This window comes from Melopsittacus undulatus, chromosome 5 (assembly GCF_012275295.1).
Source record: "Melopsittacus undulatus isolate bMelUnd1 chromosome 5, bMelUnd1.mat.Z, whole genome shotgun sequence".
NCBI lineage: Eukaryota > Metazoa > Chordata > Aves > Psittaciformes > Psittaculidae > Melopsittacus > Melopsittacus undulatus.
Window position 1 is genome coordinate 27836276 of NC_047531.1, and position 23680 is coordinate 27859955.

General features: G+C 38.7%; 2 protein-coding genes across 5 annotated transcripts in view; one reads left to right on the plus strand and one right to left on the minus strand.

Annotated features, from left to right (window-relative positions):
* LOC101879244 (tRNA-dihydrouridine(20a/20b) synthase [NAD(P)+]-like) overlaps positions 1-12766 on the minus strand; it is a 37850-nt gene extending 25084 nt beyond the window's left edge. Inside the window, exons 1-7 of one of the 4 annotated variants that reach the window (XM_005148410.3) lie at positions 12697-12766; positions 11903-12031; positions 11536-11657; positions 10037-10154; positions 8466-8588; positions 7320-7546; positions 3096-5696 (exon numbers count right to left, since the gene is read on the minus strand). In XM_005148410.3, coding sequence (XP_005148467.1) covers positions 5446-5696; positions 7320-7546; positions 8466-8588; positions 10037-10154; positions 11536-11657; positions 11903-12009 — 948 coding nt within the window. In that variant the 5' untranslated portion in view covers positions 12010-12031; positions 12697-12766 and the 3' untranslated portion in view covers positions 3096-5445. Of the gene's footprint in view, positions 1-3095; positions 5697-7319; positions 7547-8465; positions 8589-10036; positions 10155-11535; positions 11658-11902; positions 12506-12536; positions 12669-12696 lie in introns of those variants that run through there. The other 3 variants (XM_031048346.2, XM_031048347.2, XM_034063400.1) reach the window with 3 other exon arrangements.
* A 3-nt stretch (positions 12767-12769) lies between these two features.
* COG5 (component of oligomeric golgi complex 5) overlaps positions 12770-23680 on the plus strand; it is a 193023-nt gene continuing 182112 nt past the window's right edge. Inside the window, exons 1-6 of the mRNA XM_034063396.1 lie at positions 12770-12908; positions 13789-13928; positions 14900-14957; positions 18100-18154; positions 18249-18318; positions 23475-23595. Coding sequence (XP_033919287.1) covers positions 12824-12908; positions 13789-13928; positions 14900-14957; positions 18100-18154; positions 18249-18318; positions 23475-23595 — 529 coding nt within the window. The 5' untranslated portion in view covers positions 12770-12823. The remainder of the gene's footprint in view (positions 12909-13788; positions 13929-14899; positions 14958-18099; positions 18155-18248; positions 18319-23474; positions 23596-23680) is intronic.

A 23680-nucleotide genomic window follows, 5' to 3' on the forward strand; every position in this document is an offset into this window, starting at 1 on the left:
GCAATCATCCCACTGCTCAGTGACTTGAGCTTATTGGATCAGGGAGTTCAGCTCAGCTTATTTCTGAAGTACTGTGTATGTCTGTCCATCCCCCCTCTATGCATTACAATAATACATTAAGATTCCATAAATCTCGTTTCTCCAGGAAAGTAAGTCCAGTACTCATAAAGACACCATAAATAACAACCCAACAACAGTCTCCAGTGCTGTCAGACAGGCATGTTTGGACCTCATGAATAAGCCAGTATAAATTCAGAAAATCCTGTTCTATCCCATTGTCCTGTGTGGTGATTTTTACCAGCACAGCGAGGCTCCAAGCACATTATTTCCATAGCTTGTTACCTATTTTCCCATTTCTTGACCATCTCTTTTGCTACCTTTGTAACTCCTGTTCTTTGCCCCTGTATAACCCTTCTCTAAGCAACTTTCTGTTGTTGTTCCTAGTTCTGCTGTATTTGTACCTACACTCAGTATTTCTGATACCATTATTTGGGCAGCCTTGACCTCACGTGCCATCACTGAGGTACTGATACAGTTACTGGGAACTCTTGGCCCTGTGAGTTTCTAGTTCTGAATGGACCCACAAAACTACTCCAGTTATCTGCGTAGTTCAGCTTCTGTACTTCAGTTGTCTCCTTCATCGTTAACCTCTGCTGAAATCCAGCCATGCCTCCCAGAGCTATCTGCAGCTTTTACCAGCTGCTCACACTGCTGCATGTCACATCTGGCAGTTCCATGTGTCATTCATATCCAGTGTTCTGTGCTCTGATCGGTTAGCACAGGCCAGGACCCACACAGCAGCTTACTTGACTGCCTGCAGTCCTAACATGTCCTGATGTGCTGCAGGTGGAAGAGGTTACTTGCCTAACCTGGCATCACCAGCCCTCTTGAGCCAACTACTTGCTTTTGGGAATGCTGTCCAGATTAATTTCCATCAAAATGAGGCAGATTAAATGCTGTTAATAGTAGTTCTTTGTTACTTTAATCCATTGGAGCTGACACAGGGTAGGAAGTTCTTGCATAAGCAGTTTTGAGCAGAGCTGTTTGCAGCTGCTCACAATCTGAAATTGTTTACACTAAAATTTCACAGGTCTGTGGCCTGGGGATGGAGCCAGTGTGTTAACGTTTTCCTAGCTGCTGCCAAGCAATGTCTGGATGAAAGGTTATATCCCAAATAATTTCTTATGCATAACAAGTACTGGAGAATGACACAGTGATACAGCCAGCTATTTCTATCCAATCTACACACTGGAAACAGTTTGGGTTTTAAGAAGTATTTCTAACATGTTTTCATAAACATATTTAATCAGAAGTATAGACAAAACATAACCTCTTAGTATGTCCTGGTTATTACATTTTAGCTATTGGCCTACAGCCATTACACTTTATTTAAGCTGTTAAAATGTTATTACATACTTTCTGTCCTTTAATTCCAAAGCAGTTCCCATTTCTGAGCTGCTTACCTCTTACTAGCACTGTAAGCTGCTCTCCCAGCAGCCTAGCCTCATACTGGTAGGACCATATTTGCATATCCCTGCTGCCACAGACTGCTTTTTCAATTCAGGGGCTTTGTAAAATCTCAGATTCACTCTACAGTGACTGCTGTGCACTTTCACTGCAGCTAGTGCTGTTCCCCACCAACCTGGAGTGAGATCTGAGGAAGAGAGAGAAGCCTCCTGCAAGCAGCTGTGAGACCTCCCTTCTGTTGAGTGCATTCTGCCACTTCTGGGTGGTATTTTAACTGAAGCTGTACAAGTCTGGGTTGTTGATCTAAGGCTGTCTATCCTACTGTATGATAAATATGACATACAGTATATATATGTCTGGCTGCTTTGGGAAAAAAACCTCATGAACCGTAAGACATTACAGCTATAAGAAATAATGTTTTCTCCCATCAGTAAGGTCACAAAGTATTCAGAAGTAGAAATATAAAACACCCGTGTCTTAGCAGCTGGTTAGAGGACAGAAATCCGACTAATCCTCTGCTGAAGCAAAGGCAAAGCTCGAACTTGTTCTGTTCTAGTCTGTCTTGTATGACAGCTTGTATGGCATGTATAACATCATCACACACTGCATTAACCTAAGATAGAGAAGAGACCTAAGAAACAACTTACCAGTAAGGAACAGAGAAAATGGCATTGTATGGGCTGTGTGAGGGATTACTGCAGCAGGGTAAAAGTTATAAGAAAGTAGAGATATTACAAGAATATGTCATTGTTGTGCAGGGTGGCTTAACACCCTGGACAAAGAGCTGGACCAGCTGCAAGAGGCAAAGGACCTAAAATATGGAACAAAACTTTGTATCTTATCTTACCTGCAGAAGAACTTTTAAAAATTTGAAAATTAGAAAATAGACTCAAATTTGAAAATTAGAAAAAGCCTAAGTACCAGGTAATATAGTAACTAACAATAACATGCAAGTGTTGAGGACCATCTTATGAAAACAATGCAGCTGCATATACGAGGCTAGCCACAAAGTGCCAGCCTAAACAGATCAAGGAGAAAAATAACATTTGCTCCTTGTAGACTGCTTCAAACAGAAAGTTCTGGGAGCAGAAGATGTCTTGTGCTTAACAACTGGGTAGTTGTAAAAAGAAACATTGTCTGCAAGAGCCATGATTGCTTAAGCAACAACATAGATTGCAGCATCTAAAGCAGGTATCAGCTAGAAACAATAACAAAGAAATGGTTACAAAAAGTGGTGATTGAGTAACCTGTAGAGGAATATTAGTGTGGTGGGTTTTTACTGGTTGTCATGACACCCTTGTAAGCTTAACTATATAATCAAGTCACTTTGTTAAATAAATTATTCTGTACCGCCTTGGAGTCCGTGTCATCATACACCACAGGGAAGGAATCTATCTAGGGGCCTTAACCTGGGGATGAGGATTTTCCCATATTCAAAAGGCTTATAATGAGAAATATGACCATAGAATCACAGAATCATAGAATAGTTACGGTTGGAAGGGACCTTAAAATCATCTAGTTCCAACCCCCCTGCCATATTCTAGAACAATGCTGGGAGTTAAACAGCTAACTCCCATCTTTAGCAATTTATGTATATTAGAACAGTATGGCTGTTCAGAGTACAGCTATAAACTCCAATTTTGCCATTTATTCTACATCAATACAGTGGAGTGTATACAAAATTCACAAGACAAGAAGGCTTAAAATTAATGTAATTCTTAGAAAGGGATGATAAACTTCTGTGGACTTTCATGGTGCATAACTGACCAGATAAAGCATTCTTTAATTACTAGCAATATTAACAGCAACCTAGATCTTGTACTTCAGGCAGAAATCTCTATGATTGATCTCACAGAGGCACAACAACTGCTGCCTTCAAAATCATCAAGTATTCAACTCCTAAATAGGTCAAGGTATTTCAAGTTCTCAAAATTCACATTCCCCCCTAAAAAGAAAAAAAATCACCTTGCATTTGTGTTATTTAATACATGACTTTTTCTTCTCCTCTCCTTGTGGCTAATGGGACAAGTAATAGTTACTCATCATATCATAAAAATCTTGAGGAAATGCTAAGACAGGGCATGGTTCAATAATCCCTTTCAATGATCCCTTTCTTCTACATTTCGGTTGTATGGTTTAACTTTTTAATTTTGATGCAGAAGGCTGGACGCATTTTCAGAACTGAGGAGAACTGAGTATTGCACTGTAGTTGGATGAACTTGAGGCTGGAAACTGAGCAGTCCTAAATACTATGTAATGCATTTGGGATATAAGAACTTTTGCTGTAGAACAGGGAGCTCAGAAATTACATTATGAATATTAGTCAAGGAAAAGTGAGGCATCAGAAAGAGAAGTATTAATTGCAGAAGACATTGCTGGGGGGTATTCCTGGAATACAACATGTAATTGTGCTCATCCAATGTCAACAAAAAATACAATCCAGAAGGGTGATGAAAGGTGTCTGAAGGAATGGAGAACCTATTGCATCAAAAAAGGTTGCAGAGATTTTCTCAATCAGCCTACTATATCAAAGCATGTCTGTAGTTTTCCATTCGTTAACACATCAGAAAGGTGACCATACTGGAAGTTATATAACTCCACTGTCTTAAATAGTGAACTAAACTTGATGACCCCGGTCGTGCCTTTCAAACTTATGTTCATATGCCTAAAGCAGACATATTCATTATGAAAAATGATCTTTTATGCAACTGAATTAAAAATTTGTAAGTAGTTTGATATTTAAGTGATTTGGGGAGTATCAACAAAAGCAAACTCCCCTCCCTCACATTGTCATAATTTATAGTGTAATAAAAAATAAGTACAATTGTTTAGAAAACCAAGTAATTTATTTAGAAAATTTGGAACTATTCACTTGTATATTCACAGAAGTTTCAGAGGCAGAAAGTGAAGCAATTTCTGGAATTAATATCTGTGTAAACTTTGAAAGCAAACAAATTATTTGATTACAAATAATTGTACCATGCAGATTTGTGAAATTTCCTTTGCAGAACAAGTGCAGCTGGTGTGTAATGTTATTATCTTGTTCCAATTTTCACTATTTCCCTCCTATACAAAGATTCAAAGCCAAGTGGCTGCCATGCTTTGATAAGCAACATATCAGCAGGCAAAAAGGACTTCAAGAGCCCCACTGAGAAAATCTGTCGGCTTTTCTTTGACCTATAAAGTTCTGTTTTGGTAGATGACAGGGATTTAATATTTTATATAATCATTATAAAATAAATAAACAAAACTGAATTTAGTTAGATTGAACTTTCAAGGCTTGTATTTTAGATTCAGCTAAGTTTGTACATTGAGATAGTTTAAGCTACCTCTTCATTTTACTCTTTCCCCCCTTCCATCATCATTTATCTATTCCAGGTTTCTTCCACTATATGAAGTGTGGAATTTTTCTGAGTTCTAAGCAAGTGGAGAAAGTTTTAGTCTGCAAAAGCAACATCTAATTTAAAAGAGGATACTGTGCTGGGTTTCAAGGCCTCAGTCTTTTAAGCTTGAAACATCTATTCAAATTTAAAAGTACAGCTTAGTCAGTTGAGGCAAAAACTTCTACAACTGCCCCCTTTGTATTCTTTTGGTTTGAAATTCTTGGTATTACTTATAAGTAGTCCTTCTGATTTTAGGAGGTTTTATGTAAGAAAGTCCCTAGTTTTGCAAACACTGCTATATGCAATTGTTTGGTGAAAAACTAAAAATACTGGAGTCTTACAATAATCAATCCTCTGTGTCATAGTGCATTGGGAAGAGAATTCCGCATTTGTGTGGTCTGGACTATCTTCCAGAGTGAAAAATGTTGACATAAAAATACTAAAAATATAAAGTATCACCTTGATCAGAATGTTATGCTGTGTTGAAAATACATACTCAGTATAGGAATGTGACTAAAAAGTAGAAACACAAAAATTGAACAATGTATCGATAATTGCAAAAATACAAGTTCATATAGAACTAAAATACTTTTTGTTATCCCAAACCATAATGGTCATTCAGATAATCTAGTACTGCTGAAGTACTTGATAAAACATTAAAAACTTTCTTTTCTTGCTTTGAAGTTATGCGTTCCATCATGTACATTAAGTGATGGTGAAAACATGTAAAAGGAGTTCCAAGCTCAAGAGCAATGTCAACCCAGTCCTGGATGCACTTCAAAGGTGTCTCTTCATATCCTGCAAACATTGCTGGATTTGCTAAGAGTCCTCTAGCCACCATTACACCTTCAAATTAGAAATTCAAGCAGTAAGTTACATTAAATTTTACATTAAATCTTTCTGTAGGTTTTTTATAGCACCCCCTTAGGACAACCACCCAAAACTTACAGGCAAATAATGGGAGAACAGGGATGGGTATTATAGCTGTACTGGAGAAACACATTTAACAATCTAAACCTCAGAGTACCTACAACACCTGTCAACACATCCCACTTGATGATGCCTCCAGATGGATCTCTCCAGAATTGTGAAATGAAGCTCAGGACACAGGAGCCTTGCTTCTCTACTTTTGAAACTGCAACTCAATTGTATTTTGGTTATGTTTGCTACACACATACACACTTGCCTTCTTAACATAATATTACAATGGAAAGATGCAAGAGTAGCAGTAGGCTAAGTTTAGTTATTTTAGTGCAACTTGGCTGATTTTGCTGACCTATAATCCTTCTTCCAGTAACAGCTCGATGTCTCAATTATATAAATCTCAGGGTTCTTGACCTGCAGTAAATCTTTCTGAGCAAGCCAATGTATTTGCAACTGTAATCCCAAATTGTCAGACAAACTCATACAAGTCCTATTGTAATTTTTCTGTGGTTAAGGGATTCTGTTTTCCTGCACTGTCAACATACAACCTATCACACTTAGACTTTTCTTAGAAGAGAGGAAGATAAAAAATGAAAAATTTCTTCTACTATTTCTTTCACTATGTCTAAAGAAAAATTTCTTTCACTTTGATGGAAAAAACCCCTGATAATTTATAATTTTGTTATGGAAGGTCAACTGGGCTATGAAAATACTCTTTTCTGTTACATATTTCCTTTCTGCTTTGTATATGGGGGGAGGGGGGGTGTGAGTCACTGTAGCAGCATAGCAGTTTGGTTCAACTGGTCTCCGCTGTTGCTATTAAACACCAGTAGTGTCAAAAGAAACGTGCCACATGAACTTTTCCTTATGACACTAGCTAGTCATCTCTGTCCTGTTGTTCTCTAGCTGAAAGACCAAAGTGTCCCCTCTTCAAAACATCTGCTGCATTTCTTTATTGTCTTGAAACTACAGACTGTTTCAAGAATCTACTAAGTAACTGCAGGGCAATCCCGCAAAAAATCCTCAAATTTTACCACTGAAGTGTAGGACAAGGTAAACACACAGATATGAGAGTGCAATACCTCACTGTGTCCTTGAAGCTAACCATCTTAACTGTCAAATATCTGGCTTAAGAATAGCTCATTTTCCTGTCATATTCTTACGGTAAGAAATCTGCCCCTATGTGCACAAAGCAGAGATTTCCAAGTGGAAGTTCACAGTTCTTTATTAAAAGATGTTCAGCTCCATAAAGAGATAGACTGAATGTCTGAAGGTCTCCCTGAACTCCACTGAGTGATGAGACAGCATAATTAAGAAAAGAGCTTTTGTAATTTGCCTTGGAAATCATTATTTGTGGCTTTGAATAGCAGTGCTCTAGTGCATTTACAAGTGATTCTGTTTATGATTTTTATAAGGCATGTAAAACACCCTTCTTCATTTGTCTCCTCCAAGAGTCTAAAGCACTCAAATCATGTCCTACTTGTAGCTAAAATAAATACTTTCTCATTTGTAGGTTTACTTAGAAAACAGAGTGTTTAATCTTACCATCTGCTCCTGTCAAGTGATGAACTTTTTCAGCATCTCTTAAAGTTCTGATGTCTCCATTAGCCACAATAGGTATAGACATGCTTTGTTTAATTATTTTAATTGCATCGTAATGTACAGGCTGATGTCTTTCTTCTACACTTCTCCCATGTACTGTAATCCATGAAACTCCAGTTGCTTCAGCTTTTTGACACAAGTCAACTGTTCTTTTTAAGTCCTCGTGGATTCTACAATTCCACAGAATGAAAGCATTAGATAATAAGTTACCTGAACTGTATAAAATTCTGTCCTCCATAAGGAGGAGTTACCACAGATTTGTATAAATAACTATAAAGAAAATATTACTGTTGGAAGTTAATGAGGTTTGGTTTGTTTGTTTTAATAAAGACATATGAGTTTAATGTACGGAAACCACTATTTAATTTATCATTTCCTAATTTCATCACATCTCTGAAATATACATGATAAATTTTACAGAGATTGAACAAGGGTGTCCAAAAGATTCTAAACCAAACATCATTATTTTGTTTACTTTGTGGGGAAAAAAAATAATTATAGTAGTTCCTCTTTCCCAAAACATTGGAAACTGTGTTGAAACTTAACTGGCAAATACACAAAAGCCATATGGGATGTACAAATATGGGATGAACAGTGGAAGTGGTACAAAGCAATGCAAAGCAACAGTTTACAGAAGGATGTGTTCCTTACAGCAGCTGTGGGGACTAGCTCCCAGTTTTGTTACCCTTCCCTTTATAGCTAGCAGCAAATGTGTCTCTGGCCTCCAACAGCTCACAAAGCAAATCCTTGTGATGATACACACTATGTGTTGCTTTTCTTTTATGGAACCATGAGCCTTTTAACTTGTATTTTCATATCAGCTGGATTGCAAGAAAACTCTCAGCATCCAGTATGTTACCTGGATAAGTAGTCAAAGCCTGTGCTGGTTCTACTATCTAAGCCTGGATTACTTTTCCCAGATATTCTTTCATCTGGGGTCAAAAAAGTCTCAGCAGTCTTCACATGTAAGGAAAATATTATAATGTATAATATTACATTAACATAATTACATATAATGTACTTGTTCTATGAACATGTTTCTTAAAAAAAAGGATTATTCCATGTATCATGAACATCACTTAGATCTACCTTATTTTAATAGATACTGAAAATCTTGGTTTGTTGATCTGATTCCGTACACGTCTCACCATATCCTGAACAAGCTCTGGTTTATTTATTAAGCAAGCACCATAACCTTCTGCCATCGCCCACCTTTAAAAGAAAAAGAACATGTGTATTCCACATTTGAAAAAATGCAGATCAATTTCAGTCAGATACATTGGTTTTGTTATTTACAACCTTCAGAATGTGTGGTTGAGTAGACCGAGATAGTACTGACTGTAGATCAATAATTCACTTGCAGTTTGGCACAAGCTTTTAGATCTCGGTTCAGTCTCCATTTGGACAAGTTACTAATCTCTTCCAGTTCAATTTTCTGTCCACAAAATGGACTCACAAGGAAGATAAATTAACATTTAATCAACAGTGGTCTACAGCGTACATAAAATAAAAAAATGTTTTCCCCTCCATTGGGTCATGGATTTCCTCTAAACAAAAAATTACTTTGGATTGACAAGGGAGATTTTTGAAGTGCATGGAAGGATCTGAGTTCAGTAATATTCTGTTCTCCCTCAGCTGCAAAACACTTTATTTTTATTGGCATGAAATAACCTTTACCTCCACTTAACAGCAACAGGTTTTTTCTTATGTATTTTTTCTTATAAAGGCAGATTAAGTGCACAAAGTTTTGTTATTTTGAAACAGCATGTGCAAGAAACAAAGGATTCAAATGTAAGCATATTTTTTTGTCCTAAAAGGAACTTACAGTTTGGCATACTTAACTATAGTTTGCTTAGAAAAAAAATTACATTTCCATCCTGAAGTCTCAGATCTCTTCAGAAAAGACTTTTCTCAAATACTGTAATTGTCAAGACAACCTAATTAGAATAGACAAGTATTGGCACCATAGTATTATCTTTTGCTTTCCTACACTTGAGGTCTTCACTAAGAAAAAAGCTGCCTGACAAGCAGGGAATAAATGGTTCTCAATTGAACCAGTTAGCAAGAATCTTCATTTGTGCATTACTACTCTGTTTCACTGTCAAGACAAAATCTTTATTAATTTAAGAGAGAAGTAGATCACTAATTCACTGTACTTATAAACCTAATAAAAGATGGAAGAAATTCTTTTCATCACTTCCTGAATAATGTAATCTGTATAATTATATTTTAGAGACTATCCTTCACTTGCAGAAGTCTGAGACATCAGGGACTTGGCTCATTATTTTGGCAATTGCCACATCACTTCTCAAAACACTCTCCAAATTATTTGCAGCAAGCTGGTTTTGGTAATGCATATTTAACAGTTGCTGAGAAGGAATGGACCCTTCACTTCTTAAGCCAACACTCTGTATTTCAGAAATTAAAAAAGGCAGGTTGGCAAATACCCCTGGTTTACCCAGTTTCACCATGGTGACAGGCATCTTAGAACATTCAGAACAGTGTCTTGCCACACAGACATTTTTGACAGGTTAAAAAGCTCTTTCTCTCTCAAAGTCTATTTTTAAGTTAAGACAGAAATGACTATGAAAATGAAGACTAGCATTCTTTAATCTCAAATTATTTCATCATTATTTCACCGAGCTTTTTCAAATCTTTACCTCTGAGGACAGCCGCAGTTTAGGTCTATTCCATCTGCAAAAGGACAGATGATACGGGCAGCATCACACAAAACCTGTGCTTCTTTAGCAGCAAACTGAACAATCAATGGATGATCACCTACTCCAATGAAAAGGTACTTAAGAGATTAAACAAACAAACAACCCCCCCCCCCCCCCCCGATAATAATAATAAAAAATAACAAACTCTAAATTCATGGACTGTCTGGCCATGGTCCTGGGCAACCAGCTCTAGGTGACCCTGCTTGACCGGGGGGCTGACTAAGAGGACCTACATAGGTCCTTTCAAACTTGACTATTTTGTGAATCTCTGAGGCCTGGATTGCAAATAAATAGAGGTAACTGGCTAGTGGTTACTAAATGAGTATGCCTATCAAGAGGCAGGAATTAAAAAAATGTATCTGTCCTAGACAGTTGCTGGCTCAACATAAATTTTCTGACTGAAACTGGTCAGATGCTCATCTTTCACAAACATGGTATAGGAAATTAAGTATTCTCTATTTTTCAGCACTCTTCATGCTTCCCCTCCTGGCCTGCCCCTTCTTGTCTGCATGCTGCCCCTTTGCTGTACTGACATGGCTGTTTGTCTTACCAGGTAGGAAACTTGCTTACAGAACCAACCCTTCAGAAAGGAGCCAAACAACACACAAGCTCTTCCCTTACTTATCCTAGCCCATCTCTTTCTTTTTGTGTGCCAGCATAGCTGATTTTTATCCACAGTGTGATATGCAGAGTTGGAATGAGAACACAAAGGCAGAGGCAGCTTTAGCAGCTGTGTCTCAAGTGGGAAACCAAAGTGTCAGTAATCCTCAGCTTGGGTCTGATGAACCATTTGTGATTCACTAAAATCCCTGCAGAGAGCCAGATGGTCATTTGGAGCATGCTCTCCTCTTTTACAGCTACTGCATTACATTAAAAGCATCTAAAAATGTCTCAATCTTAGGGGTAGGGTAATAAACTCAGCAATAAAACTGGAGTGGCAGCAAAAGAAGTGTGTTCCAGGGTGCCTGTTGCTTGGAGACTTGTTTGGCATTGGTCTCTTAGTGCTAGGTGGGAAGTGATTGCCTTTGCATCAGTTGGTCTTTTTTTTCCCTCCTTCTTCCCTCCCTTCACTTATTAATCACTTATTAATCTACTTTTATCTTGACCTACAAGTTCTCACTTTTGTTCTTTCTGTTCTCCCCCTGTGCTACTAAGAAGGTGAAGGAATGAGTGAACAGCTGTGTGGGTTGTTGATGGTCACCTATGTTTGGTCAACCCAACAGAGATCTCAGTTTTCCACTATTTCGTTTGATAAACTGTCACTGGAATGTGTTTACTTTCCCCTGGAATATTTCTATGGTTTTATAATCAGTCAGATACAGTATAACAAAACTGTTAATGGATGTCAAGCTGTGTGACAGACTTTATTCATTCAGCCAATTTATCTTATCACCATGTAAAACATTCTGACAAGGCAACATTTTATTTAAAAAAAATACCTTTGTTGGTTGTGAATTCGCTGTCCCTCGCTTTTGCAGATCTCACAAAATCAGCTGCTACTATCATTGGCGTGTAACATAAATCACAACTGTATTTCCTAACCAGGGTTCTGAAAGCCAACCTGCAGACACATGAAAATCAAAAAATAAAATAGTAAAGCCATTTTCCTGACTAGCTGCTCTAAAACGCTGTTCTGACATGCTGTACTCTGGGGATGTCTAATATTATCATAAGATAAAATACATCCCACATCTGTCTGTCTTAAATGACTAAAGGAAAAAAATGTAATAATCCCTGTTTTTTACAGTCAAGATAAACTTCCTCACAGAACATACACTGAAAACAGTTGACATGACAGTTACTTACTTGGAATAGCGGACCATGGGGGCACATATTTTTACAACTTGCCCAGAATGAAACAAATCCACGGGATCTTTCAGTTGGCATTCTTTAGTTTCAATGTCACCAATCATGTATAATTGACCTTTTTAACATCTGGAAAAACAAGCAGTGTTTCACACAGAAGTCATTCAGCTATTTCTGACAGGCCATGCAGCAGCTTGCTTTTCAGTAGAGCAGCCTGCAAAGCAGGCCCTCGCTTGCGGAGTGCTGGAACAAGCATTTTGCCACAGCCAGGTGCTGAGCACCGGCCCTGTTGTACTCTGCCATCCCCACACGGTATCACCCCTGCGTTTTCATTCACAGAATCACGGACTGATTTGGGTTGGAAGGGAACATAATGTTCATTCAGTTCAAACCCCTGCCGTGGGCTGAGACACCTTCCACTAGAGCAGGTTGCTCCAAGCCCCGTCCAACCTGGCCTTGAACACTGCCAGGGATGGGGCAGCCACAGCTTTCCTGGGTAACCATGCCACCTAGGGCTCACATCTCGCTCGGGCCGGAGGGGAGGTTCTCAGCCCCCCTCAGCACAGGCCCGGCTCCAGGCAGCCCCTTCCCTGCCTCACGGAGGAGGTTTTTCCTCATGCCAGGCGAGCGCTACCCCTGCTCCAAACCCGCTGTCTCTTGTCTTCCCGCTACAGGCCCGGCTCCCTCCTCTGCCCGCACGGCGGTGCCTGCGGCCCGACCGCCGCAGCTTCAGCTCGCTCCCAGGAGCCGCCTCCCGCCCCGCTCCCCGCGGCCCGGCCCGGCCCCACGCTCACCACGTGCGCGAGCACCCCGCCGCCGCCCTGCCGTTCCCGGCCCGGCCCCGCTCCGTCGCGCGCTTTCGCCATCATCGCCGCGCGCCGCGGCCAGGGAGTGACGCGGAGACTCCAGGCACCTGCCAGCATGGAGGAGGCGGGGGCAGGCGGCGGAGCGGCCCCGGCTCCGGCCCCGGCTCCGGCTCCGGCCCTTGCAGAGCTGCTGGCGGACGGTGAGGCGCGGCCCTCGGCGGCGGCTGGGCGGGGTTGGCGCGGAGGGGTGGGGGACAGCTCCCGGCTGTGACCCCGGCGGCGTGGACCCTGCCGGGGTCCCTTATGCGGGCGGCCCGGGGAAGGCGGAGGGTCCTTTGCTAGGACGGGCAGCACCGGGGAAGAGGCGGCGGTGAAACCCCCCCCGCTGTCAAGTCACGGGAAGTTTCGGCGGAGGAAAAACGGCCGGGGCCGAGGGGCGACCGCAGCCCACCCGGTGGGGAGTCCTTCGCTGAGTGCCAAGGGACCCGGTGGCAGGGCCGTGCGAGGTGGCGTGATGCCGCTGAAGGGAGGAGTGCACGGGAAGGAGAGGTGAAGGCGCTCGGTAATATCGCTGTATGGAAGCTCGGGTATTGCTTCACCCAAAGTCTTCCTCGCAGTATCATCTCTTAATTCAGTGTTTATAAAGCAGTGCCCTTATAAGAGCCCGGAATGGTTTAATGAAATTGTGTCTCATGCCACTTCGATGCTCAGTGATTTGAGGGTGACTGGTTATCTGTGTTTGATTATGCGTACAACCTCAACAGCCTCTCCTTAGTTACACTATGAAGTTTGAAGAAGTTACAGGTACTTTTTAGTGTATTCTAGTCAAGAAAAGGCAATGCGGAGTAAAGGTATACAAGTCTTTATTTACAAAAAATCCCAAACCCAGTCATCGGCTCCAAACTTGTTTCTTTTGGTTGTGGTTTCTTCTCAAATTGGTGTTACGTTTGTATTGTGTGATCCAGAGAACATAAGCTGTTACGTCTGTAGAAACTGAGAGTCAGAGAACTGTGTGCTTTGGGTCTAGAAATATTATTTAACTGTTCTGAAGTGTGAAAGTAAAATCAAAATGTTTTTCAGAATGTTACGCTGACTTCTTCAGAGAAGACTTTGATGTGAAAGCTTATACTTCCCAGTCTATCCATCAGGCTGTGATAGCTGAGCAACTGGCAAAACTTGCCCAAGGTATTAGTCAGTTGGATAAAGAGCTTCATTTGCAAGTAAGTCTAAAGCATACCTGTTATTTTGGGGTGGTTGATATAAACTTGTCTAAAGCGTAGTAATCTTACAATATTGTTGCTTCTGAAATTGCCCAGTGTACTCTGCAAGCTGTAACTAAAGGTACAGTTTGCAGCAAAACTAGTAGTGAATCTGATACTTAACTTAATTGATGCCACTCTTTATACCCCTTACCAAGAAGCCATATGCTGCTTTTAGTTTCTGCAGCCTATTTCTGCATACATGGAGGTTCTGCTCTTCCTTGTAAGGATGTTCCCTGACTCTTTCCAAATGATCATGTCAGCTATCAGAAATGTTTTTTTGGGATGACAACTGTGATAAAACAAGGATTGATTTAACTTGTATCCCTTCATCCTGTGATGGAGAATAGCCTAGGCTCTAAGACTTACCTTTAGTGCGGCAGCTATAACCTATGTTAACACATCTCCATGCCTTCAGGAAGGCTTTTGAGTTTGGATAATAGAAGGGGTTTTGGTAAAACCTACACAGACATCACAGATCCACACTGCACCTTGCAGTGAGAATGCATGCTAAGTGCGCTGTTTCAAAACCTTCCTCCCTCTCCCTGTTCAGTTAATAAATTCTTTGGGAACTAGTATCTAAATGTCATAAATAGAAAATATTAATAATTTGAGTATAATTATTACTATGTGATTAATAAGCTTAAACTTACAATTGTTATTATCTATGATGGTGTGTTGAAGTGTGATTGCTCTGCTGGCTCTAAGATGTCAGCTGTGCTGTGGTTATTGACCCTCTTCTTTTTCTGAGCTTGTTGCTTTGTGTTCTGAAACCTTTCATCTTTAAGGTGTGGCTGCCTTTTCTTGTGTCTGCCTAATGTAGGGTGGATGAGATACTTTAATGCCCAATATAGGAATGATGCTGATATATTGGTATTCCTTTCAGGCACACATCCTCATTTTTCTGTTTTGATTTATTTTTTTTTTTTAAGGTTGTTGCAAGACATGAAGACCTGTTGGCCCAAGCAACCGGAATTGAATCCCTGGAAGGTAAATTATGTCATATTATGCTTGCTACTTGTTACAGTGGAGGAAGTGCTATTAATATCTCTGCCCGAAATACCATTCACTGCCAACTTTGGCCCCTAATGTTAAGGTTGCAAATATTCTGAGGAGTAATGTGGCAGCTTAATTTTTTTTTATGTCAGTAGATGGAGCTCCAGGGAGAAGATTTTGCTGGTACTTCTGTGGAGTTAACTACTTCATAGGGAAACATACTTCAATAGTCAGTTTGGAGCAACTTTAGCCATCAAGTCGTTTTGACCTTTTAATACATTTTTCTAAGTAAGCCTAATTTTGTTGCAACATTAGCTGATATCTGCTGCTGTAAGTACCAAGTGTGTGCCTGTTGCTTATGCATGTGTTGCATAGTTTGCAAGTCTTAACCTTAACACATAATCTTAATTGCATTGGGATATTTTTTTTCCTAGAAGGGGGCTATTAAGTTAAATACATACCTTTATGTTATTCCACTGCTTGGGATCTGGATTTTAATATAAACTGCAGACTTTCAAAGGCCTTACTTACAAACAATTGAATCTGTATAGAAAAATAGTTGCAATATTTTGTTATTGTGTAAAGAGCTCATCAAGCTTGCCATTCTGTTCTTTGTCACTTGCTGGGAACTTCTTGGTTTTTCTTCAGAAAAATATATTTACCTCTATAATATGCTAATTTGCATATACTATGGGATTCAAGCATATACCCTTTTCCCTTTCATTTTGTAACTTGCTAAGTATTTTATGTATTCCTCCATCTTCCAGGTTTTGGCATAACCAGAGAATTTCTGGTTACTGACAGTCATAGTATCTCCTTAGTCTTTGGAAGTTGCTGGATACAGTATTTGATAGCATTTGCATATAACTATAAAAAGAAATAAAAGCTTATTTAATCTAGCAATGGTAGCTCCTGAATAGCTTTTTGGACTGTTGGAAAATTAAGCATATGAAGACTGGAATCTGTGTTCACCCTCCAAATAAGAGGTAGATAGGAATCTGTAGTTAATCTTGTGATTAATAAATACCTCCCAGTCACAATGTTCACCAATTTGTCCTCAGTAGAATATTGTTTTGTGAAATCATGGTTGTCTCTGAAGGCATTCCTTCCTAAAATTGCTCTGAGGAAAGAATGAAGTACTTCAAAACAGCTATTCAGTTATAAAATACGTCTGTAAAGTAGGTGTGGTAAATAATGCATGTTTTATAGTTAATAACCTAAAGTAAAAATACAATCTAATTCTCAAATTTATTGAATTGTCTTCATTTACTTAGCACTATGATCTTTAAGAGGCCATTTCTGTGTGTGAGGGAAGGAGAAGCATGCAGAGGTTCTAACCTGAAAAGTATTTGTTACTTGAGACATCAGTAGGAGCTTCAGTCTGCGGTTGCCAAGAAAATCAAGTCTAGACAGATGTTTCAGGTTTTGCAAAACTTTCTTATCTATGCTTGTGAGATATATGGTCACTGTAAAAGAAACACTTGAGTCAGGTTTCATAAGAGGAAGAAAGATGGATGTCAGTAGAAATTTTAATTATGAACTTGGAAACACATAGCTCTTGGTATGTTTATCAAGAAAGGTAGCAAGTGAAGATTATGGAGCTGATTCACGGTATTCAGAGTCATTTGGATGTGTGAAAATGAATCTAATTGAACATTTCAAATTGACTTCAAATACCCAACTTGTAGCATCCTTTTTTAGGTCTGTGTACTTTCAAAATGGTATGCTGATGTGGTATACATACTTTTTTTCCTGTCCATAGGTAGCTCAATACATACCTTGAGCTCAAGGTAGGCTAATAATATCATCCCGTATCTCATGCAGCAGATGGAGAAGGTTGATTGCCTTTTTCACCCAATCTAATTCTGCCTTCTGGCAAGAGGACTCCTATGTGCTTTATAGCAATGTCACGGTCATAGATGTAGTAGTGTTGTGCTACTGGCCCTTCCCCCATTATTGTCATGTAAAGTAGAAAATGCAGCCTATTCTGCCAACTTTTCACTGTATCTCATGTCTTCATCCTCTGAGGCATAAGAATTGCATGCCTGTCATTCCATGTATAAATGTCAGGGAATTCCTGAGTGTCACTAGGCCGTGTTAATAATTCTGAAATATGGAGAAGATGGGAGTTTGCATATTAATACAAAATACATGAGATACTGTCCCAGTACAGGACAAGCTGAATAAGACTATTAGTAGTTATATGTGTCTTCCATCTTAGTATATCATATTAGTATATCATATTGCAGTTTTATCCAGTTTGATGATGACATGCTTGTAAACAGGGCTTTACAAAAAAATGTTACATGTTTGAGAATGGCAAACAATAACTGGAACAAAAATCATTTCATAGGCCTGGGTTTGTGTAACTTAATTAAATTCTCAGCAGGCTGATTCCATATTGCAAAAATGACTGCTACCCTTGACTGCTTTTTAACAAGAAAAGAACAAGCATGCTTGTGTTGTACTGTTTTGCCAAACTAATCTGGAACAAACACGGTTAGGGTAGTTTGCTCGGTGATCTAAATTAGATGACCTCACAATGACATTGATGCCTTGGTTTTTACTAATGGTGCTTATGGGCAGGAATAAAACCTTGACACAGAATTGGTTATCTTCTCAGTCTTCTTTGTTGGTTTCTCTGAACTATCTAGTCACTATGTTAAATAAATAGTGTTAAATAGATTGTACTATTTTTGTATGTCATGTTCAGGTGTTTGTATCAGGTTATGCCTTTGACCAGCAGTCCTGATCATCATTCTCTTAGAAAGTAACCTAATCTAAATATTACTTGAAACTTAACATATGATGGATTTCAGAGTGATATTTCTTCTTAGGTTTGTGTTCTCTATCAAGAAGTTTTCCCTGACATTTAGTAAGTGATCTATAACCTGCATAGTTTGTTTCCAAATATGCTGTGTTTCATTCATTTCAATCTGTTTTCACTTTTTGTAGTAAATGTGCTGTAAAGGGGGAAACTGTTGAGTTTTTGGTTCGGGGTTTTTGGTCTGTTTTATTTTATTATTACTTTTTTATTTTAGTGCTAAACTAGTCTGAAGTAGTTGTTATGATTTGAAGAACAGGTCTTCCAGTAATTGACAAGTGTTGCATGTAAAAAATGTGCTTTATTTTGCAGGGGTCCTCCAAATGATGCAGACTAGAATTGGTGCTCTACAAAGTACTGTTGATAGGTATGCCATTCAGTACGTGATTAGAAAGTAGAAATTCTTATTTGTTCTATCATGTGATTTATTAATACTGTTGTAAATAATTTTCTCTTCTTAGAATTAGAGTCAAAATTGTTGATCCCTACAACAAAATAGTGTCTCGCACAGCTCAGCTAGCAAAACTCCAAGTAAGTTACATTAAAAATGTATTTAAAACTTTCTGAAAATGTATTATTTCCCAATTGTCAGACATGGGTGGGATTTGCATACTGCAGTAGCTTGTATTTTATTGTCAGTATTTCTCAATGAAAATCATGATTTGTGTGTCTCTTCATGAGCTACTGAGAAGTGCTTTGTATTGCAAAGTAGGAAATGACTTTTGCACTAGCTAAGTCAGGTTTGTAGAGATGCAGAGAAGAGTGAAGGGTTATGTGAGTACATATTAATTAAATTCTCATTACTGTTTGTGTAATTTTAGTATTTAATGTTACGGTGCTGTTGTGTAAAGAAAACACTTTTCTCCTCTGAGTTAATGATGTTTGACTGCAGTTTAGTAAAGAGTTTGGGAATTAATTTTTTCAAAATAGTCAAGATGCAACTTGTGAAGCCAGTTGTGGTTCTGGAATTTTATAAGCCCCGGTACGTAGCTGTTCCTGGTTTTGAATATAAATGGAGTCTACGTGAGAACGTAGATCTCTGTTAGAGGACAGCAGTGGGAAAGGGCTTATTACAGTGGTAGTGAGATATGTGTCAAACACTTCCACTTTTAATTTTGTAATAGTTGAAAACTATTCCATAGATCTGCAGGAGTCATGTAGCTGCATTCTACTCAGATTATTGTTTGAAAACCAACATAATTCCAAATCAACAAGTATTTAATGAGTTATTGTCTGAACCATTTGTCTTCGTGAATTTGCCTTAACTTTGCAGAACTAGGAACTTGTCTTTTAGTACTTGATATTTGAGCTATGGACATCCACTTAAATATATTGCCATCTGTGGGTGACTGCTGTTGCACAGTAGAGTAGATGTAGCTGCAAACTGTCATGCAGTTTCTGGGGGCTGGTGGAGCACCTGCAGTAGTCTCTCTGCTGAACTTCTATTTTCTACATTACTTTCAGTAATAGTGAAGTTCAGAAGGAAGCGCTTAACATTCTGTTCAGCCAGTTTGTCCAGCTGCTTCTGTTCTTTTCAGCTCCAGCTGTTACTGTTCTTGCCACTGGGCAGAACTTCCCTAACTTCCATGTGGCAGAATTTAGGTGCAGAATTTTTTGTTCTTTGTGGAAAGTGTTGCAGAAATTTGGGTCTAAGATGAAGATTGTTTCTGCCCTGACCTTACACAAAGTCAAACTGCAGAAGGACATCTGGGAAGAATAGTTCCTGAATTTAGGAACTGTTTCTTGGATGCTCTTGGCTTCCTCTTTACTGTAGCAGGGTTACACAGATTTTCCTACGGTGTGAAAGCAGCATCTGTCCAGAGTCAGCAGCCTGTGCCAGGGAATTTGTAGTATCTGGCTTTTCTTGGCTGTAAGTCAGAAAAAAGAGTTTCAGGGTAAGGGAAGCCTGCTAGGCTACCCTTCCAAGTATCCATATCCACTTACTTTGGTGTAGAAAGAGGAATGATGATTCCAGCTTCTCTGCCAGTGGGAGTTTATCCTCAGCATGAACTTTCTTATGTTGGCAGATAGATAGTGAGTGCTTTGTGTTGCACTATACTGCTAGGAGAAGTTGAGGATCAGGACACCTGAATTATGAAATGAATCTGGGCTTACTGTGAATTGAGTCAATAGGCCTATGAAATCTCAACCCTCCTGCCTGCCCAAGATGTGAGACTGTGGTGTCTCTTCACCCAGCTGACTTGTTTGTTCAGGAAGGCAACAGCACAGTAGACAGTTCATTTCCTGGCGGTTGCAAGGCTTGTGATATAAAATTGCTCCCAAATGCAAGACTTGTTGCATGGTACACTTTCAAACTTACAAATTTTATCAGTTGGTGTACAGTTGGTAGAATAAGTAGAAAAAGGCAGATGACTGATAAAAGAGGTTGCCTTCTGTCAAAATCTGTGGGGTTGGCAGGTATGTTTTGCTGGACTGTGTGGTGTTTAAGAAACTCTTGTACTCATAATGGTATTATTTCAGTGCTTTTCCATTGATTGCTCTGGGACTGCTCACAAACTGAAGGAATATTTGGCTTGCATAAAGCTGGATTTTGCCATCCTTAATTGTTTTTAATATAGTCTGGCTATTTCATAAGCATACTTGCTGCAAATTCATTGTCAAAATTCAAATCTAGTCCTGAATTTTAAATCTCTGCTGTGTGCTTGTGTATATTATGTTGTCTTGTGCTCTTAGAGCTTCACGTCATCCCAGGGGAGCAGCACAGTCACAGAGCTTGCTTTCTGCTGTCCTCTACTGAGTCTTTCTGTAGTAGATCACAAGCTAAATGGGAATAGTTAGCAGCTGAAATATCTAGGCAGGGAATTTGTTCTTCTGAGGGTTATTTTCTGTGCATCTCTGTTTAAGCAGGTGTTTCCACATGTTCGCTTAATTTTAGATATCTAAGTGTTTAAAAATGCTTTTAAGAGTCAATTAAAAAAATCAAACCACTTCCAAAAAAGAATGATTCTGTATTTTAAAGTTATTCTTTAAAATAGTTGCCAGTAGCAGATTTCATCCTGATGTTGCTGTTAACTAAATGAGAAAAGTAGTCTGAAGATAGTGGACTGTCTCATCTTTCTTGATTTCTGTTGCCTATACCTCCAATTACAGTATGTTCTGGCAGATGCATGCAATTGCATGTATGAGCTATGAACTGACACATTTTCAGTGGTTCTCTCTTTCTAAGTCTTCTTTCAATAATTTCTTGAAATCAATTTGAGATTAGAAATAAGAGTCATTTTGATTGCCTGAATTGTACCAATAGTGTCTGTTAGTGTTGATACGGTGCTTTAAATTTCAGGAGGTACCTAATGTGTAATCTCCAGGAAAAGCAAGTTTCATTTTTACTAAACCCATTGGGACTAACTCAGGCCACTGGCCTTTTCCAAATCAGTTCTTGCCTGAACGGTGGAATTCATTCATTCTTGGATGGCAGCATCTCCCTTAGAAAAGCATACTTTATCAACTCAGGAAGGAATGTTTCCTGAATGAATTCAGACTCTGGTTATGCATATGGTCAGGTTAGAAGATCTAGCAGCTGTGAATAACCCCACTATTCGACAGAATTTTTTATTTCCATTACACAGTCCTTATATATTGCATTCCGTTACAGTGACTGTTTTATTAAGTTGGATAACTTGTGCAAATGGAAATACTTTCGTGAAGCAGGACCTTTGTTAAGGGTACAATTGCTGTGAAGTTAAGAGCGCATCTTCAGTGTCCTTGTTTTTTTCTCCTCCTAATTCATGGGGCCAGAAGTTAAAACCTTTTTTTTTTTTTCATTCTTGTTTCTAAATGTAACTTTTCCCATCTCTTATTCAGTTTGATAGGCATTTTAAGATTGTTTCTTGGGATAGGAGATAATGAGCAACAAGTAAATGAAAAAGAAATAATCTTTTGGCATGTAAAGTAGAAGATGGTCAGAAGATAATTGAAGTTGAATTCCTAGGGAAAATGATTAGCTAGAGGTATGAAATTGGATTAGAGAGTAATTAAATTTGAAAGCAAAGTAGTAATACTGTGCCCTCTTATTTGGCAAAGCAGAGTGTGCTATATAAAAAGCTATTTTTGATTCATCTTGCAGAAATTCAGTTTACAGATATGAAAGTGATATGTGGATGAAGATTTTTCTAATTAGAGAAATGAATTAATAAAAACTCATACACTAATCTGTCAAAGTAGGCTAAGCCCCACTTGATTCTTACTAATGGTAATAGAAATCATGTGTTTAAGTTGTGTTAGAATGCTTAGGAATCTTGCACTTCAGACTATGTGATACAGAGCCAAAATCAGTAACTATGCTCTTGGTGATTTGCCTCTGTGGGGATTTTCTGAACTTTTCCTTTTGGTTCCGTCTAGATGTTTAATGAAGTTGAACTATAGATATTTGTGTTTTGATTGTTTTGTGCTGCCATAGGGAAGAGACTGAGAAGTCGTGCAGTCTACTGACTACTGGTTGAAATGACTCACTGGTATATGTTCTCATATATGCAGTTTAACAGTTTTGAAGATACTAACTTGAAACTCTAGAAACCCTAGGAAGGGGTTCAAAGTCTGTCAGATACTAAATATTTTCTAAAGTAATTTAAATTTAATTTTAATATCTATAAAGTTCAGGAGGCTTTGCCTTCAGTACCAGAGTATATCAGAACAACTATATTTTATTATGTATTATGTAATTATATTCTAAATTTCTTGTTTACCTCTCTTATTAATCTGATTGCAGATGTTGGACTGTATGTATGACTGTACCAAAATCCACATACTTTTTAACCTTCTTCTGAATTGCATCTCTGAATCCTAGTTTAGATGTTACTCCAGAATGTTGCTGCTCCTGTAGACTGTACCTTCTAGCTCCACTGAACCAGTCCTCTAGTAGAGGAACTCTACACGTGATGTAACCCTTACTGTTTTTCCATCTCTATTATTTACTTTGTAGAAGCAGAAAGCCTGTTTCAAGATCTTAGTTGAGTGAAAAGTTATAAAAGTATTATGTTTGATTCAGATGCCAGCAATGCTTTTTTTCCTAAATTGGTGGCAGCGAAATACTCCTGAAAATTTACATATGCGTCCATCTTAATTTTTAGCTAAAAATGCCATGTATTTTAATAAACCTATGAGAAAATGTGAACTAGTTGGCTGAATGAAGCTGACTGGCATTAGGAAAGTTTTGTTGAAAATAAGTTTTTCTGTATATTCCCATAGTAAGATTCATCATCTGTAGTAACAGCTTAGCCTTTAAGTTTTATTGTCCTCTGAAATAAATGCTGCCATTTTGTTTATTTTGAATGAAGATTTGATTGGCAAGGCCAACTTCTTACTGTGCTTTACAGAGGAGAGGGATACTGAGAGGAGTTACACAACATAAAATAAAGCTCACTTCTAGTTACAAATAGAACATGTCTCTGTCATAGGGTTATCAGTTTCTTTTTTTTGTTTTAACCATGAATGATAGCATAATCTCAGTAGCCCTGTGAATGTATTTACCAGCTTTAGAAAGTACTGGTCTGTATTGCATAAAAGCATGTTAAAAATTCTGGGAAAAGGGATTGCAGTGTTCTAAAGTTCCTTGGTTTTATTCATAATCATATTTCCTTTTCTTCGTTAAAATATTTCCATATTTGAGGCCTTATACTATGTGTTCATGATGTACTGATAGTATCCCCTATGCTATGATTTCTCTGCAGGCTGCCTGTGACTTGCTGCGGAGGATAATACGCATCTTGTATCTCAGTAAGAGACTTCAAGGACAACTGCAAGGAGGAAGCAGAGAGATAACAAAAGCTGCCCAGAGCCTTAATGAACTTGGTGAGTCCTTCTTAGTTACTTTTTAGAGGCATTTTTAGCTTGCACTCACATGACTCACACTAGTGTTTGACTTAAAAAAACTTTT